Source organism: Colletes gigas, unplaced genomic scaffold (assembly GCF_013123115.1).
Source record: "Colletes gigas isolate AHSC1104 unplaced genomic scaffold, ASM1312311v1 Colletes_gigas_Sc00001, whole genome shotgun sequence".
NCBI lineage: Eukaryota > Metazoa > Arthropoda > Insecta > Hymenoptera > Colletidae > Colletes > Colletes gigas.
Window position 1 is genome coordinate 6,749,068 of NW_025106630.1, and position 18,623 is coordinate 6,767,690.

Below are 18,623 nucleotides of genomic sequence, written 5' to 3' on the forward strand. Positions count from 1 at the left end.
GTGCACGAGTGTATCGCTAGAACGCAAACAAGGACATTATAACAACAATATGTTCAATGTCGGCTCTCGACGCGTCCACGCGGCGATTAAAGTTAACTATTTCAGAGAAACTCGCGATTATCGTATCGTATGCAAGCCACGCGTTACATCACATTTGTCATCGCGATACGTACCTGGCGTCAATAACACTGTATTTTTATCACGGTCACGCCTTATCTCGTTATCGATGAATAGCTGATCGACGCTCTATCGGTCATTCTGGTGATTTTCTAGCCACTGACTGTTTCAATAACTCTTATTCCAACAACAGTAATGAAATTTTTTCGTAACGTTAATTTTATACGATTACTTTATAAATCACCGTAAAAATTGAAACGAATCGATGTCGACGTGAAGTTCGAAGCAGCGCAGGATATATCGTCCGTTGGAATTGTTTGAGTTCTCAAGCTGTTGGAGTAAAAGTGAGGGTAGTGTGACATGGTTTAGAACATAGCGTTTCATGAAACAGGATTCGGACAGCGTAGAACTCGAGTGACGCAGAGAAAGGTTGACCTAAAGTAGAAGTATGTACGTATCTAGAAAAGTTGATACTGCTAGAGAAAAAAAAGTAGATCAGTTCAGATCCGATCTCTTTGATCTACGGATTTTTTTCCGGTTTAGAAAAGTATACTTTGCTAGAGTTATCTGGAATGCGATCGAGTCAACAGTATCGATGTGAATTTTAATGACTGCAATATTTATTTGCTTGATCCTAATGAGTAAATTTATTTAATCGTGGACTGGCAAATTTCACACACGATCAAATGTGAAAACGCGTCAAATTATTTGTATTTTTTTGACAGAGATTAGCACAATTAGTGGCAACGTATGTCCGTTTCCGGTGGGTGGGAATAAAATCGTGCGTCACCGCGAACGTTTCGCCTTAAATTATGCTATCGAATCGACCGCCGTTCTCATCGAATCGCGTCGTCTCGTGGTCGTTGGCAAATTGATCCCGACCATCGACGCCAAATGAAATCAGAGAGACGCCACGCGTCGCGTCTCGTCTGGTCTTCATTGACAGGCTAATGACACTATAGTTACCATCAGTTCTGGAGTACGTTCGTAAACTAGTTCTGCAGATCAGGGGAGAATTGTCAAAATCTCTTTTATTTTTATATTTTCCGCTCGAAGTGGTCGACCAAGTAATTTATTAATTTCAGCGTTAAAAAGAATATTCTCTAAATATTAAAGTGTCTGGCTGTCACTGAAACAATAATTAAGTTGCCAACCCATCGATTCAAAATTAAGTAAGAATGCAAATTTTTTGCTGAACTGTGACATATCTGTGAACAAATGCTGCTCGATGCATATTAATAAATCTACACGGAATAGCGGTACGGATTTATAAGGTTTAATTTACCATCCAGTGACAGTCGTTGTTCTGTGTTCGTGAATAAATCTTGGGATTCGTTATTCTTTGTCGTAAATAAAAAATTGTTGCTCGACTCGGGCGAACGTAATAGTCTGTGGCGCCGGGTTTCTCTGACGTCGGATTATTTGCGTTGTTGCATTGATCCGTACTAGCGTCACCGTAGTTAGCCACACCACACTTGCCATCGCAGAGATAATTAGCGGGATTGGGTGACGAGTCGAATTATTTTTGTCGGTCACGTGGATACTCTAGAATGCATGTCGAATTAATCGCTCAATTCTTGGCCCGTTTTTCGCTGTTCCGACTTATCTCCATATCCAATGTTCACTTGTACAGTGCCAAAAAAAAGTGAACAAAATTCTCCAAACAAAAATTTCTGATAAGAATATCTATTACTAGTTGAGCAAAAATAAAAATTGAAATTATAATTATCCATGGTATCGCGTTTTGTCAGAAGCAATTAGTCTTGCGCGTAGATAGAGATCCATAGTCGGTTATGAGAATAATGCAGGCTTTGGAGAATAAAGAGTAAAGATTACGTGGGTGTCGAACAGGATAGATAGCTGTTTGATACCCACACGAAACTATCGATACGTATCGGTTACAAAGAAAATTATATGGTAATGTTACTGTCAATACTGCTTATTAGCTCGTTGCACTACTACTTCTATGTACAGTCGAACCTCCATTGTGCGAGTGTTCAACCATCCGATCGTTCTACTATTAGAACTTGTTATTATCCGAACGGAATAAGCTCCGACCACAAGTTCGATTATCACAAAAAGTCAGCGTAAGTAATAATAATAATATGTAATCCGAGATAAAATTATTTTTACCGTAGCTACTTTTGATTTTTTGCAACAACGAGTAAGCGGTTCAAAGCTTCTGGCAATAAATGTTTATTTGATTTATTTGTTATCGAGTATAGTAAATTATCGAATTATCGAGTAATCTCGTGGGTAATGCGTCACTTAAATTTCACCGTATTCCGTTATCATATTTATTATACGAGATTAAATGGTATATCATTGAATTTATCGAATAAAAGTTCTTCTAGTTGCTTGAGGTATCTATAAATAATTATTTGGTATCGCGTTACGATGAATCTAAAGTGAGAATGACCTGTTTGGAAATAAGACCGTTTAAAAATAATCGAACACGATAATTGAATTTTTGAATGTTTTCGCGAAACTCTGTTCGAATAATACTGCAGCTCGGTCAACAAAATTCCACAATATCGCAGATAATGAACGGTACAGTCGTCGATGTGCATGAACAAACGACCAAAGAACAAAGCAAACTAAACTTGGATTATTGTTCGATGTCTCCTCTCGACAAACTTCGTTGCTGCTTATTACACAACTTCCTAACAATTCCCTACTTTCATTGTTAGTCCCCAATGCCAACGTTTCTCAGTGTAAAGATACGTTTAACTATAATAAATCCCATCGACACGTTCATCATGAAATCGGTAAAAATATTCCTGGAGCACAGAGACTGCAATATTTAATTGCAATTTGTACGTAATCCCTCTAAATAACGTCTTAATTCGAGTTATTAAAATTGGAGAGAAACGTTCGTTATGTAGGTGAATTTCTTTATCTTCGAAGCGATATACTCGTCTTTCGAGTTACTTATTAGGTTGATTTTGCTGGACAAACGTAAATTTTCAAAGCATTCTCTTCGTTTTTATCAGTAATATTGGGGGTTGAATCTTACCCAATTGAAGCATCGTTTGATGAAACAGTTTGAAACAATTTGATTAAATTTAGTTAAAATCAAGTCCTATGATTTTGTTCATAGCTAGGGTGATTCTCATCGAGCCTTTGTATATAATTGACTGTTTGGGGTTGTTCGTAGGGCTGGAGGAGTCGCGTACGCCTAACTTCTATCGTTTCACCCTCGATTCGGTCATCGGTTGCGAAACGTTCGATACCAGCAACTCCCAGCGAATTAACCCGTCTGTTTGCAGAAGCTCGTAAAAACAAACTGAATTGCGGCGCGGAGGGTACCGGTGTTTGATTACTTATTCGTTCGCGTAATTGATTTAAAATCGACGCTCGAGTACGCCGTGGAGGTCCGGCGGTACGTTAGTTCCCTATTCAGTAAGGAACGACGATACGATGCGTGCAACGTAGTCGGTTTCAGACGATGCGTGGGAAGAACTGAGCAAGTTGTTGCCAGGCAACCGATTGACCCAGATATCGTCGCTACACAGCGGTGAACACGAGATGTTGCCCTCGTGGTGACGTTGCTCAGGGCGTCTGGATGTCGCGGCAGGGCGTAGGGTTGGCCCGAGAAAAAGCCTGAGCGCGAACAAGGGTCCGGAGAAACCGAAAGGTGGACCAAACGTTCAGTTTTTAATCGACACAGGCCATATTCTGACGTTAATCAGGGTTGTTTGAAGTCCTAACTAACTGGACTCGACAAAGTCCAAAATTAATAAAAAAACGGCACACCCTATAGAATCAAGGACTCTGTCAATCATAAGTATGAAAATCAGTATTTGAAGTATTGTAGTTTCGTGAAAGTAAGCTATATAGTAATTTTTTTGGAATGATTTTGGAGGCTGAATTCTCTACCCTTACACCCCTAAAAAATAGAAATGTCTACTTTAAAAGTGTCTGTAAATTTCATCGTGATTTCTCCGTTTTATTTATAAACAGCCTATCCTGTTCCTTGATATATATATGGAACAGAATAGAAGTGGTTTTATTCGATATAAATACCCCATAAAGTGTGTACGTCTTAGTATATCCATCAAAATGGTGGTTGTGGCAGAGAGTTTCGTCGATCCCTTCCCACTGTCGAGCTTCGTTCGAGGAGGTGCCTGTTGCTCGTTCGAGTGACAAACGAACGTTAGAATTACAAATTTACAATTTATCTAAAGGAACTTGACATCAGAAATACGATAAAATAATTTTATTTCAATTTCCTTTATCATACAAAATGTTTCCACTTAAAAATACACACACAATTAAATTGCATAACGGTATCAGAAAATTAAAGGTCACAATCAAGATGGTTCTCAAAACGAACAAAAAGCCCAAAATTCAGTATCACCGCCTAAAAGGACCTTTCTTGTCTACTAAAAAGAAAAATAATAGGAGCAAGTATACAGTGTAAGATTAATCGTTCAACAGCGAATTTTCCGGTCGATTAGCATCGGGAAAAGATGGCTGTGGGAAATTGCTGGAAGGATAGATCGTTAAATTTATTATCGTCGTGACTGAAAATACGTTTCCTCGTTTAATTCTGTCGGATTAAAGCTATATCGGGACGCAGTCGATTGCTACTTTTAGCTGCCAATTATCACGGTGGACTTTTCACATTTATGTCGTTCTTTTCATAAAATTCTGCTCGTTTTGCTCGTCGTTGTACGTTCCATTAAAAAAAAAAATGAATTTTTCTGCGCATTTTGCGCGACACGAGGACGGCGCTACAGCTGTTCAAACCGTGAAATTACAAACGCAAGTAAAAAGTCGATTTCGTTACATTATTTGCATGTAATTAGTACCTTGTTTTTAAATTTTATTCGCAGTGACGCAAGACGTTTAATTTTAAACGTCGAGTAAATCGGTCCGTTGATTCCGTTTGGTCCAGCAATTAATCGAATTACGATTGCAAGGTGAACATTTTCGAGCAAATAAATTCATAATAAATACGTGCGAAATTCTCGTTCCTTTCACGATTTTTCCAAATAATTCAATCTTTGATTTTATTAATCGTTATTTCGATACTATGTCTATTACTAACTATTAGATCGAGTCTGCAAACTTATATTTTTTTTATCTCCCATAATCCACAGATTTAAGAGTAGTTAATTAGCGATTAAATGCAGGGAAATTGTATATAAAATAAACACAATTTAACGTTTCGATTCGAGGTGAGGACTCTCATTAAAGTCAGACTTTATTTATGAGCCACAAAAAAGGTTTTAATATTCAATAAAATACAACTCGATAAATACGATATCAGCCGGCGATACTGTTCTCACTATACTCAATTATCCACATTTATGGTGTATCTTAACATTATGAAATATTGCATACATATAAGGAACAAAAAACTCCGTTGTATATCAGTTCAGAATTAAAACATTTCTAGTAAAAAATTCTAGTTTCAAGAATCTTTGGGAACTGGCCTAAATTACTTTCAAGCAACACTGTGCATCGTGGTAGCATGGATCTCGTGGTCTACCATCTTGAACGATATACAGAGCGAAAGGTTTCTCGAATTAGTTCGCATGATGTATGGAGTTGGCGGTGAATGTTTAATCTATCAACCTCCAGATCGTTTCTCAAGATCTTTTTTCGTGTCACGCTTTGGACACGCTTTTATTCGCACGATGTTGATCGATAAGCGCAGTTAAAAGCTTCGAACACGTAACGGATTACGGTTCGAGGTTACGGAGATAATTCATTTGCCACGTTTTGTCAATGGTAATTTCCGTCCATCGTTGGAAATTTCGACGATGCTCGTTTCGCGCGTGAACCAATTTACCGGCGATCGACGCTCGAAAGCGTACCTGAACCCGAAGCGTAATGAGTTTGAATTCGTTTCGGTGCACCGATTGTTTAGTCGCCGCAGATCAGTGTCATTTATTGTTGTCGTTGCCGTGACATTTGCATATCACTGGCGTGGTTGTCATTGCACTATTGTTCCTGCGTGAATGGACGTTTATTGTCGCTTTATGGCTCGTCAGTTGCCCCGCGAGGTTCGTCGGTCATTGTCACTGAATTTGCACAGATTCCGACCTGCGATCCAATGCTATCCTCTTCTTTTCACGCGTTTCTTTCAAATTGGTCTCTTTGATCACTTAAAACCAGATCCTTAGAGGATTTATTTGCAAGAAAAAATATATTCACGTGTAATTTTTACGCCTTTCGAACTGCATCGAATAGATGACCATTCAGTTTTTTTATTTAGAAATGATCTAAACCAAATTGAACACGCGCTCATCGAATGAAAACACTTTGTGACAATTATCTAACCCAAAATCTCGACGGGGAGGGTACGACAAAGAAGATCATGTTTTCGCCCAATATCTCTTGTTCCATTGAATACAAAAATGTAAAAATAATCAGAGACATTTCGGATACCGAGGCGCATATTACAGAATTTTATCAGATTTTTCAATCAAAGAACTGCAGTTTTTCGTAAGAGTAATAATACACCATAATACACTTCCAAATTTAAGTTATCCACGAAAGTATCTCGAAGCTGAATAATAAAAAGCACCCAAGGAAGGAACGAAATGTATCGCGGAATAAGTATTCGAGGCAGAGCATGATCTATTTATACAACTTCCCTGCCCTATCAGCGGTGCAAAAGAGATTCGTTGCTGTCAGGTGTTTCGAATTTTGGCGCGAGTCCCTGGTGTTAGATCGTCGGGTGGACGATGGGGATTTTAGCCCCCGAAGGGCTAAAATTCTCGCTAAGGCTGACTCTCGTATGCACGTGGCTAGAACGTGGCATACCGGTTGCTCTTGACATTATAGCAAACGCATCATCCGCGCCCGGCAATTCGCTACCATGCACCGTCGCCTCGCTTTTACTCGACCGTCTATCAGGCCCCGGAGGCATTTTCGTAATGCCATCGGGCATACCACGCGTCTAACGTAATATTTCGTCGAAACGGCGAACGATGCGCGTTAATTTCGCGAACGGAATGCGACGTCGATGTACGTACACATCCCCCAGAAGCGAACGCGTTGGCCAACAATAGAAAGCGACGGCGCGTACGACGTCGAAAATTTTTGGGTCGATCGCGTCCGCGATAATGGCGCCAACCTGTGTTCGCCGTTTCCACAGGCACACGAGGGCTCCGCGAATCGCTCGTTAATTAATGGCGGCTCGTAAATCGAGTGCTCGATCGATCCGCGAGATAAGAGCGGTAATCGCGCCTGTTAAAAGTGCGATTTAGAGTCGGTCGTCGGGAGACGGACGTTTACGAGCCGCGGAGCCGCGATACGCTCGATTGAAACGTGCGAGTGAATTACGCCTCGCGAGTCCTCTGGCGATTTATGGCTCCCGGTGAGGTTGACTCTCGCGAGGAACAACGGCTTGTCAACCTCGCGCCGTGCAGGTTCGACTTGTTCGAGAGGATACACAACGGGCCACGCGATGATTTATCGTCCACGTAACTGCATTCTGGAGCATAACCACGGACTTTTCATAAACCACACACATCCGTCTTCGGTGCTTTCGGTTCGAGATCCGAGGATATATTTTTGGACCTTGGAATGGGGATCGAATCTTAATTGTGGTCTTCTTGGTTAAAGAAAATTAATTTGATCGCGGTTAACTGATAATTTGATCGTTCATATATTCACAAATTGTACGTTTATAATATAAAACAGTTTATTTCTATCGACACAAGCATTTACGAATGGAGAAAATACCTATCCTTATAGAATTTAAAGGAAATTTAACGCGTCTAACTGGTAATTTGATCGTTCACACATTCATAAATTGTATGCTCATATTATAAAACAGCATATATTTCTATCGACACAAGCATTTACGAATGGAGAAAATACCTACCCTTATAGAATCCTTGCACCATAGGTGTGAAAGCGTAACCACCATCGTTGATTAAAACTTCTTAATATGGAATTCCTTCTGTTCGATGGAAAAGTGGAATCGTCGAAACGTATCGAACATTGGGATTCTCACGGGGATCGCGAGCAATCTCTCGAGAGACTCGTTAGCATTTCAAATAGAATAATATTTTCCATCTCGCGCGATTTCCGGTTTCCGGGCCGTTTGATCGCGCGACACGAATGAACGACACAGGTTGCTAGGAATCCTGAAAAATGAGAAATCGCCATTTCTCCTCACAAAAATATCAGCAATAGAATATCTATACCACGATTTTTAAATATAAGTAAAAAAAAAATAGAAACATAAATCTTCCATAGTTCGAGTTATTTACCACCCAGATAAACACATTGTACCAGTTTAGTCAAAACTTCGAGACAAAATTTCTCTAATTTTAATTTATCCTCAGACAGTTTTAACAATAGATTTACTAGATGTTTGATTTCATATTTAAAATTGCAGAACCCGTAAATATTATTTTTTAACAGCTCATGTTGAATTAGATCGATGCAATGAATACATATTCTAATTAAAAAAAAGATCGTATTATAAGGTAATCGTCAACATGAAAGCTATCAATAAACATACGTGCGATCAATGCCCATAAATCTAGTGTTAATACCGAATCAGATTACTAGAGACTACGAATCTTTGCTTATAAGAACTCTACTAACTTCGTAGTCTCCTTCTACATACTTAGGATGTAGAACAATGTATCCACCCCTTTTTATTTCTTCGTAAAGGGTGGTGTGTTTACCCGTCGAATAAATAAATAATTCCAAGATTCCGTTTCCCTTTTCCCTCGACCATAATTAAAGGACGAGGGGCGTACGGGGGCAGGAAGACGTTGTTTCAGTAAACGAAGTCGGCCATCGGACTTAGGCGGTTGAAAATCAATTGGCGGCCTTCCTCGTCGCGGTGGAAAGTGTTGAGGGCGTGCCGCGAAGAAGAATCGATCGACGATATCGTTTACATGGGCGAGTGCACAATCGCATACCAGGTGGCGGTCCGCGATAAATCCCCACGAGATGTTGCTGTTAATTATTTAACGGCCCTTATCGATCCTCATGGCCGATACGGCAAGGCCACCAGCTGCTTCGTCTCGGTTCGCGATATTGCGAAATCGCGGTCCGCATTCTTTTCTGGTTACCCGCGCAAACGTTCCTTTCTTACAGACCGAATGGCTTCTGTTCGTTTCCACGCCTTTCGCGCGACCGCTGCAAACCTTTTTGCCCGTCCCCACTATTTTTAGTTTCTTTTTTTCGCAATTATTCCGCGAAGGCGAAATTTCGGAACGAGCGTTCTTTTTTTTGGAACAATTCGCTCGCCGCGCTTTTAAAAGGATTTTGTTTCGTCGATCCATTTACGGGCGACAGGAGTTCCCAAGAAATTCCCAAGGCAAAACGTTGGAAACAAGTAAAACAAAGTTCGAAAGACCAATTCCATGCAATTTTAAAACGACTCGATTGTCAATAATTTTAATATTGAATGAAATCACGAGCCAGCTGAAGAAAGCTTAAAGTTATCACCTTGTATAAATTCGTGTATTCGAGCCTCGCTGGCCGGAAGTTTGGCCTTCACGCTTCCGTTGGATTTATCTACCCTGCGAAAAATAATTCTTAATTAACGACTCCATGTTTCACTGGCAAATTTGCGTTTCCTGGTGATACGATCTACCGTAGGTCGACCCAAGTTATATATTTGTGTATATTGAATTTCCAATTACCGAATAGCGAAACGACGAATTGACTTTTGATTATATAAAAGTTTCCTTTCGATTCAATAACGAAGTCGACGATCGAAGTCACCTTTCGATCGAAACGGGGACAATTTTCAGACTTGTTCCTTTAACAATTCGTTCGAGCGAGTAGATAATGGCGCCAGCGTGAATGTAGTCAACCTTGTGCGTTACCTACCACACCCTGGTTCTGGATGTAAAACTCGAGAGGTCGGTTTTCACCAGTTTCGAAGTCTGGAAGGTCGCAAGTGACAGGAAAATCGATTTTTTTCCCCTTCGTTGCGCTACCGGTTACGTTGCCGCCTTTTTCCCCCATTGCGGAACGAAACCTATTCGATTTGCAGCCTGTATGCCTCTTATGATAGAATTCACCGCGTTTCGTTTGTCCGTGTACGATGCCAGCAATAGATAGGCTAAGCTTTATCGCGTTCGTCGCTCGATAAAGTATCGCGATAGTATTTTTCGAAGAAACAACGCGCAAGGGTGTGTCTCGATAATATATTTTTTATATTTTATTAACAAAGTACAGAATTACACTCGATCATTTTATTGTTTATAACGCACAATATTTTCTCGGAGAATTTTAATAGTAACGATCGTGTAAATAACTCGGGAATACAGTATTTATATTTAATTAACTCTCCCGTAAACGTGTATCAATAAAGATGCAGATCGTTTCGTTTCTCTGTATCAATGCCAGATACGTTCGAACAAACATCGTAATCGATTCGTAATCTCTTTCCATTGTTTGCTCGATGAAATTGCTTTTAATCCGCGACTTTAAAAAATTGGTTGCTTCGGTTCTCGCAGGTTCATTCCTTGTATTGCATTTTCCAATTCGATCATGTAAAATTGCAACTTTGTCAGGTTCTTTATGCTGCAAACACCTAGAAAAAATTCGAAAATATTCGTGTAACAAAAAATTATTTTTCATTTCTGAAAAATCACATTTCTGGATTAACTTTGATAGGAACAGAGTTATTTTCTAGGCAAGTTCGTAGATTTATCAGAGTGGATTTATTTCACGAACCTTGACAGTGCAATGAAATTCGAATTTTAACTTTTATTCGATTTTTAGTATCGTCGTGTCCACCTCGATTGGGCCAATTTACAGGGAAACGTATCGATGTGTATCAGGTTTAATAATTTATTAGCGTGTCGTAAATGGTGCCATTGTCTGTACGCGCAGGCGGGAATTTTGGCAGCGCGTGGATCGCGGCTGTCATCATCAGGATCGTGCGTGCACGGAAGAAGAGCAGAATGCGCTCGTGACGATCGATCACGTGACGGACGGACGCAAGAACGAAACGAGCTGGGAAGGTTTCGAACTGTGTGGCGTCGGGACGCGCGTACGTACGCGCCGCGACGCGCATTTTTGGTCGTCGGCCGAGACACCGATTGGACGCGCTTCAAAACTCCCTATCTCGTCTGCTCTCGTGTAGCGGACGCGCCATTTTCTTCGATCGTAGACCGACACCCGCTTTCAAGTGACGAACAGGAGCTCTAGATTCGCTTGAAAGCGGGGCGAGCGAGGTGAATGTCTCTGACAAAGCGTTCTTCGACTGATACTTTACGACGCCCTTTATATCTCTATTTTTTAACATTTTTGTTTGTTGAAAACAATGGGGGAACAGTAGTGTTCATTATGAGGTAATAAAAATTAGTAAAGACTAGCTTATAGTGACAAATATCCAAATTTTTGAGGTTTATTATAAACACGACACTAAGGTGGGAATGATTTTGATTCTTGAATCAGGGGTAAGAACAGTAGTGTTTATTATGCACAAATAAAAATTAGTAAAGACTAGGTTACAGTGACAAATATCCAGAATTGTAATATTGATTATAAAAAAGACACGAACGATGATGGGAATGATTTTGATTCTCGAATCAGGGGTAAAAACAGTGTTTATTATGCAGAAATAAAAATTAGTAAAAACTAACTTACAGTGAGACATATCCAGAATTTTAATATTGATTATAAAAAAGACACGAACGATGCTGAGAATGATTATGATTCTTGAATCAGGGGTAACAATTGTCACTTGAAAGCAGATATTAGGTCAGTTTAAAAGTACTGCTCGTACTATGAAGCCTGTGATTATCGTAAATAGATAATATTAATAGTATATCGTGAATAATTATTAACGATTCCTGCCAACAATATTTAATGAATTTGAACGATTTTGAAATATTGTTGGAGAGTTGGATTCGAATGGTTCGTGGTGTCCGTGGTTGCGGATTGGTCAGTGGGCTGACGTAATTTTGAGTAGAGCGGCCACGTTTCGGATTTATGCCACTTCGTTCTGGGCGAAGACATTCTCCCGATTTCGACTTCCGATTACGACATTGATTGACGCACGCTTCGAACGGCATGCCAGAAATCCTGTCGTCTGCCAGCTTATCACGCTATAGCGTCGACTAGACATTCGTAGAGCTGGCGCCCCTATTCTTCCTGGTGTTTCACGACATAATAATTGGATTGCTGATTAACTCTCTGCTATTACCGCGGCGTCAAACGTCACGCGAAAAGACTGCCAATAAAAGGGCCAACGGAAAGGAAGGAATCATCCTGTTACAGATTTTTTTCTCCCAAAACAGCTTTTGATAATAATAAATGAAGCTCGTAAAAAGTAACAGAAAACAAAAGATCATCTTACGTAGACTTAATCTTTGCTAACAATTTAATTATCACTATTAGACATAAAGAAACTTGAAATAATCTATGGAGAGGGTTAACAGAAAAAAGAGTCATCGCCAATATAAAAATAATGATCAGGTTGGCATATGCTTTTTATCGAAACAGGAAGAATGTTGGGTAATGAATGCACTATATATAGCAACACAGCTTATCATTTAACGCGATTTCACCGCAATTTTGCCTCGTTTTTCGAACAAAGAAAGCCACATCGGAAGAAGGTATCTTTGAGTAAGGTTTTGCCATCTGGCCACAAACATAAGGACATGATTTAACAATTAAAATATCTAACATATAAAAGTGGAGAAAAGAGAAGGAGAGAAACAGAAGAAATTCGTCGTCCTTTGGGATTCGAAGCGTGTGTATCCCGCGGAAAGTAACCTTTCGACAACTTTCGATCAGTGTCGTCGCCTTTACCATTCGGGCGCTTATTATTCGACGATCCGTAAACTGCCGGTCGACACGCAAGATCTCGGCGTTCGTTTCGCGGCAAATTGATTCGTCGGTCGGGGCGCTTCGAGCCACGTATAAAATTAATAATCGAGCCGGCCGCAAAAAGCGGCGAGCTGCGGTCGCGGAGGATTGGCCGTAGATGCGTGCCGATCGTTCGTTTCTTGGAAACAGAAATACACGGAACGGTGGCGATAACCCCGGTCGCTTAATTTATCGCCCGATGATCCGTAGGTGTGCTGCTCGATCGCGTAAGCGCGTGCGCCTACCCGGCGAAAGTTGCAACTGCATTAGCAACAGGTGTTCGCGCACGTTGACGCTCCGCCGAAAGGTAAATCGATTTCTTCGGGTCAACGACGAATCGTGGATCATCCGGTGTCTTTCGAATTCAACCGTCGCTTGCACAACGTTTACGCAAATCGTCCTCGAACTATCCAGTCATCGACTGTAAACAATTTGCCATTCTGCACCCATCGAATATCTCCACCCCCGATTCTCTGGTTCGAAAGTATTCAGGCAACGAAACATTTATTCTACTACTCAGTTTGAAAGTCTATTTTCGAAATTGAAATCATCGTTTATAATTTTTTGTTTTTTTTTTTATAATATACAGAGTGTTCACCCCTGGGAAAAATTTTAATGGGAGATTCTGGAGGCCAAAATAAGACGAAAATCAAGAATATCAATTTCTTGACTGAGGCTTCGTTGAAAAGTTATTAACAATTAAATTGAAAAATTTCAAATCGTTCTGGAAAAATTATTTTTGGGTGCAGAGGTCAATTACAATCATTTTTGGCCAATAGACATACCCCCGAAATTCTAACCATTTTCGAGAAAAAAATTCGAGAAGGTGTAAAATTTTTCGACGGAAAAAAAAATTTCAAATCGTTCTAAAAAAATTATTTTTGGTTGCAGGGGTCAATTACAATCATTTTTAGTGAATACACATACCCCCGAAATCCTGCTCACTTTTGAGAAAATAATTTGAGAAGGTGTGAAATTTTTCGACGGAAAAAAAAATTTCAAATCGTTCTGGAAAAATTATTTTTGGTTGCAGGGGTCAATTACAATCATTTTTAGTGAATACACATACCCCCGAAATCCTGCTCACTTTTGAGAAAATAATTCGAGAAGGTGTAAAATTTTTCGACGGAAAAAAAAATTTCAAATCGTTCTAAAAAAATTATTTTTGGTTGCAGGGGTTAATTACAATCATTTTTAGTGAATACACATACCCCCGAAATCCTGCTCACTTTTGAGAAAATAATTTGAGAAGGTGTGAAATTTTTCGACGGAAAAAAAAATTTCAAATCGTTCTGGAAAAATTATTTTTGGTTGCAGGGGTCAATTACAATAATTTTTGGTCAACATAGATACCCCTGAAATCCTACGCATTTTCGAGAAAAAAATTCGTGTATTCGGACAAATTTTCATAAAACAAATCTATTCTTTTTCTCATGAATTTAATCAATATTAAACAGTACAAGTTTGAGAAATTATTTGAAATTAAATCGTACATCAAGGGTGATAGATTGTATCCAAATCACACTTTTGTAGTCTTTTGCATCATATCCAACAGAATACAATATTTTAATTACGAGTTGAATACTCTTGTTCAGAACATTTGAAGCATTTTTTAAACCAGAAAGTTTAAAAGAATCTTCGATAGCTCGAGAATGCGGAAATAGATGGTACAGCCTATGAATGAAGCAATGAGAAAGATTGTCCTACTAATTCTTTTCGCTTTTGACTAATCTTGACTAAGCGTTCCATAGTTTTAGTAAACGAAGTCTTAATAGTTTTGTCACGAAACGTATGTTCCAATGGCGTTTCGCTGTGTATTTACCTCGGCTACAGAGCGGTAAATAGCATAACCGATTTTTGTGACCGATCGTAGCTCGCCAAGGATCCCCATTGTTTCTAGTATGTCAGATTTCGAAATTCTTGTGCCTGGTGGTCGGTCGCTTCTCAGGAACGACAGGCAGTAACCCGGGCTAGTCAACAATGGGAGTCATTAAAGTCGATTACTATTACGACGCTCCTCGACGAGCGTCTGTTTACCGTCAAGATTTCGAACACGAACAATGGAGAACATAACAACGTCCACGTCGGTTTATTACCTGTTGGATTTTGAAAATATTTTCAATTAGAATTCTCCCGTCTGGCGAAACGCTTCCTGCGGCATTAGCGTCTCGTTACAGCCTCGACGATTATCGTATTGAAATAACTCGAAGTTTCAATTAGTTAGGACTGCTAATTATATTATACGTCGTCGATTTAATTGCCTAAATTGGCTGCGGCGGCGGGCATCGAGCGTTTCGATTCCACTGGCGGATGCAAAGGTCAACTCACGATGACTGGACATCTCGGTTGGCTCCCCACGAGATGGAAGATCGCGATCGAAAGTCGATTTTAAAGAAATCACCAGGTTTATCGAACTTACTTGGTAAAACTGTAGTACACGATGCTAGGAACATTACGATCGCAGAGGTACTCTAATGACTTGCGCTTCGCTGAGGCAACCGATACTTTAATAGTTTCAACTTCCTAAGCAGGAATTCAATGAAAGTACTATTCACATTTCGTAAACTATTTTATTTAAAATAGAATCAACCTCTCGATCTTCTATGGAACAAACAAAAGTCGAGGCAAAAAATGAGGCAATCGTACGATCGAAGATGGCTGTCCTCGCGACGTGTTAATTCGATCGACTATAATACGCAAGAATCTTCAATCTGCGATCCGTCATTTGCACATACGTGTTCGTACATACAATTTCGTTGGCGGGATTGCAAGCAATGATTCGACGATGATTCCGCCGTGTTCTACGGACACTGTGGGCCCGGTCGACCGCAAATGCCACTAATTTTACCGAGAGTCGCGAGTAATAGGACCGCAATCGCTACCGTTCGAGTTGCGTAACGTCGATAGAATTCCTCCGACCTGTTCATAGATCTTCGCCGGGGAATCAATCTTCTCGCCGATGCGCTATCCCTTTCATCTTCCTGCGTGGACGCGGCATTTTTCCCTCCCCGCGGTTATTATCATTCCACGGTGAACCTAAGAATGTCTCGTCGTCGACGTATTTATGGACAGCAGGTTGAGATTCCCAGGAAAGACGGCGATGTTTCGTTTCCTCGGAGGACGAACGGCACGCGAGTTATGAATACTTTTATTAACCTTTGCCGTATTCATCCAATCGGCCGCCCAACGCTTCGAACCCTTTGCGATTCGAATCGTTGGATTTTATTCTGTCGTTTTCGACAGAGACATTTTCTTTGGCCTTTTGGTTCCTTTGATCTGCCTCTAATGCTCGGATATTCTTTTTGTGTTGCAGGTACGTGTGAGAAAACAGACGTTGCTCGAGGGTGCAGACTCTCAACTCGAAAAGTAAGGTCTTTGCAATTTATCTTTCAGCCTGGTTATCAATTTATCGATTATACTTTGAAATCTTTAGAAACTTTGTAGATAGCTAATGTGTGAAAGGACTGGTAAGTTATTAGCTGATAAAGTACTTATTAAACACGGAATATCGTGTCTTTTGTATTATGATTATTATCATAGATACTATTTAGTTTTAATCTGTGTTTCTCCGTAATAATACGATTAGTTGCTTTTGTGATATTCCGAAGAATAGAGTCTTGCGAGTATTTTGTAGCAACACGATACCGGGAACTATTAGTAATATATTTCATTCTTGAAAATGTCTGCTCGCATTTGTATAGCCGATGGGTCAGTTGATGGGGCATCGCGGGTCACTGGCTGACCCGCGGGTCATAGGTTGCCGACCACTGTTCTAACTCGTTAGTCGCGAAACTTCATTCTTACTTTTTACGTTCAATACGACGTTTTGAATTCTCTTGGTTTTCGGATTTCATTCAAATTACTTACGAATAATTTATAAATCGAATCTTTCCTTAACACACAATATGCTCTTCTACATACATAAGACGAAAATCAAGAATCCCAATTTGTTGATGGAGGTTTCATTAAAAAGTTATTAACAATTAAATTCAAAAATTTCAAATCGTTCTGGAAAAATTATTTTCGATTGCGGGGGTCAATTACAATCATTTTTGGTGAATACACATATCCTCGAAATCCTATCCATTTTCGAGAAAAAAATTCGAGAAGGTGTGAAATTTTTCGACGGAAAAAAAAATTTCCAATCGTTCTGGAAAAATTATTTTCAGTTGCGGGGGTCAATTACAATCATTTTTGGTGAATACACATATCCTCGAAATCCTATCCATTTTCGAGAAAAAAATTCGAGAAGGTGTGAAATTTTTCGACGGAAAAAAAAATTTCCAATCGTTCTGAAAAAATTATTTTCGGTTGCGGGGGTCAATTACAATCAATTTTGGTCAACTCATATACCCCCGAAATCCTAACCATTTTCGAGAAAAAAATTCAGTAAGTGCTTAAATTTTTCGGCGAAATTAAAAAATTTCAAATCGTTCTGAAAAAATTGTTTTTAATTGCAGGGGTTAATTACAATCATTTTTGGTGAATAGACATACCCCCGAAATCTTGCGCATTTTCGAGAAAAAAATTAATTTTTCACTAAGAACAGATTTCATAAATTCTTTTAATAATTTTTAATATTGTGTCCTGCATTTTTGAAGACATTTTCTTTTAGATAACCGGAATTGTGGTAAAATGAAGCTCACAGAGAAAATTCATTATCGTTGATTCATGTACAATTCTGCACGCGATCCCCTAATTATACTGATCCATACGATCTTCTCGGGAAACAGATTAACAGCGATTAACGCGAAACGTCCGCACAATGGCGGACGTACAGCCACCGTCACCTAATATTTCGTGCTTCGGGGGTTCGTTAAATCGCGACGAGCAATATCTTGAATGAAATTCCAATTTATGGACGCCTTAATAAGATTAATTAAATCAATATCGATCCAGGTATCTGGGCTAAGTCGCTCAGCTTGTTCCCGTGGTAACCGCATAAACGCGCGATGAGCCCTGAGCTTCGTCGGACCGTGGTCCATTACGTATTCCGAGCTGTTCGAGGCGAAGAAAAGGGCGCCGTTTCGCGCTGATAAGGACAGACCCCGAAGGTTGCGATCAAGTGAAAATCAATCGGCGAATTTGCCCCGTAAGGTCAGGCGAGCGCTATCGACTTTCTGTCGCTCGACCATTTAGTCAACCCCGATGTTAAATCGTGTCGTGACGGTTTAATCCTCGGATGAATCGCTAAATGAAAATACAGTTACTCGTTTGCGATAGAAAATAAATTTTTCAACGAAAACGATGGAACTTTGAATCGAAATAAAATAAATATTACAAGAGATAAATTAGATCACACTATATTTGTGTGATGTACAAAAAGTTTTATAAAGAAATAACAGGAATTATGATGTAATTTGTATAAGATTGAGAGAAGTTTGAGCCATTATTTTTATTATTATTATCGCTATTTATACTGTCTGAGACGATTTAGTGAACGCGTTGAAGACACGAGCCTAATACGTGCATACTTGTTGAATGCTTCACAATTGGACCAGTATAAGCGCTCCCATATAAGCCAAGGCTCTCGCCACACATCGATTAAACTGTCGTGCGACGGAAAGTCGATACCGTACGCCTAGTCTAACAAGGACGGCTCTCCGACAGATTTCTTTCTTGCTTTTTTAACGAGAACAAATCGAAATTACAAATGTATTTAACACTTGGGAACCTTGTCGAGACGAACAAATTGT

At 39.7% G+C, this 18,623-nt stretch overlaps 1 protein-coding gene across 2 annotated transcripts in view; it reads left to right on the top strand.

Annotated features, from left to right (window-relative positions):
- Nucleotides 1–18,623, top strand: part of LOC122395367 (terminal nucleotidyltransferase 5C) — a 151,216-nt gene that overhangs the window by 36,282 nt on the left and 96,311 nt on the right. Inside the window, exon 2 of one of the 2 annotated variants that reach the window (XM_043392877.1) lies at nucleotides 16,241–16,293. The exons of the other annotated variant lie outside the window; for it this stretch is intronic. Coding sequence (XP_043248812.1) covers nucleotides 16,241–16,293 — 53 coding nt within the window. The remainder of the gene's footprint in view (nucleotides 1–16,240; nucleotides 16,294–18,623) is intronic. 2 annotated transcript variants of the gene reach the window in all.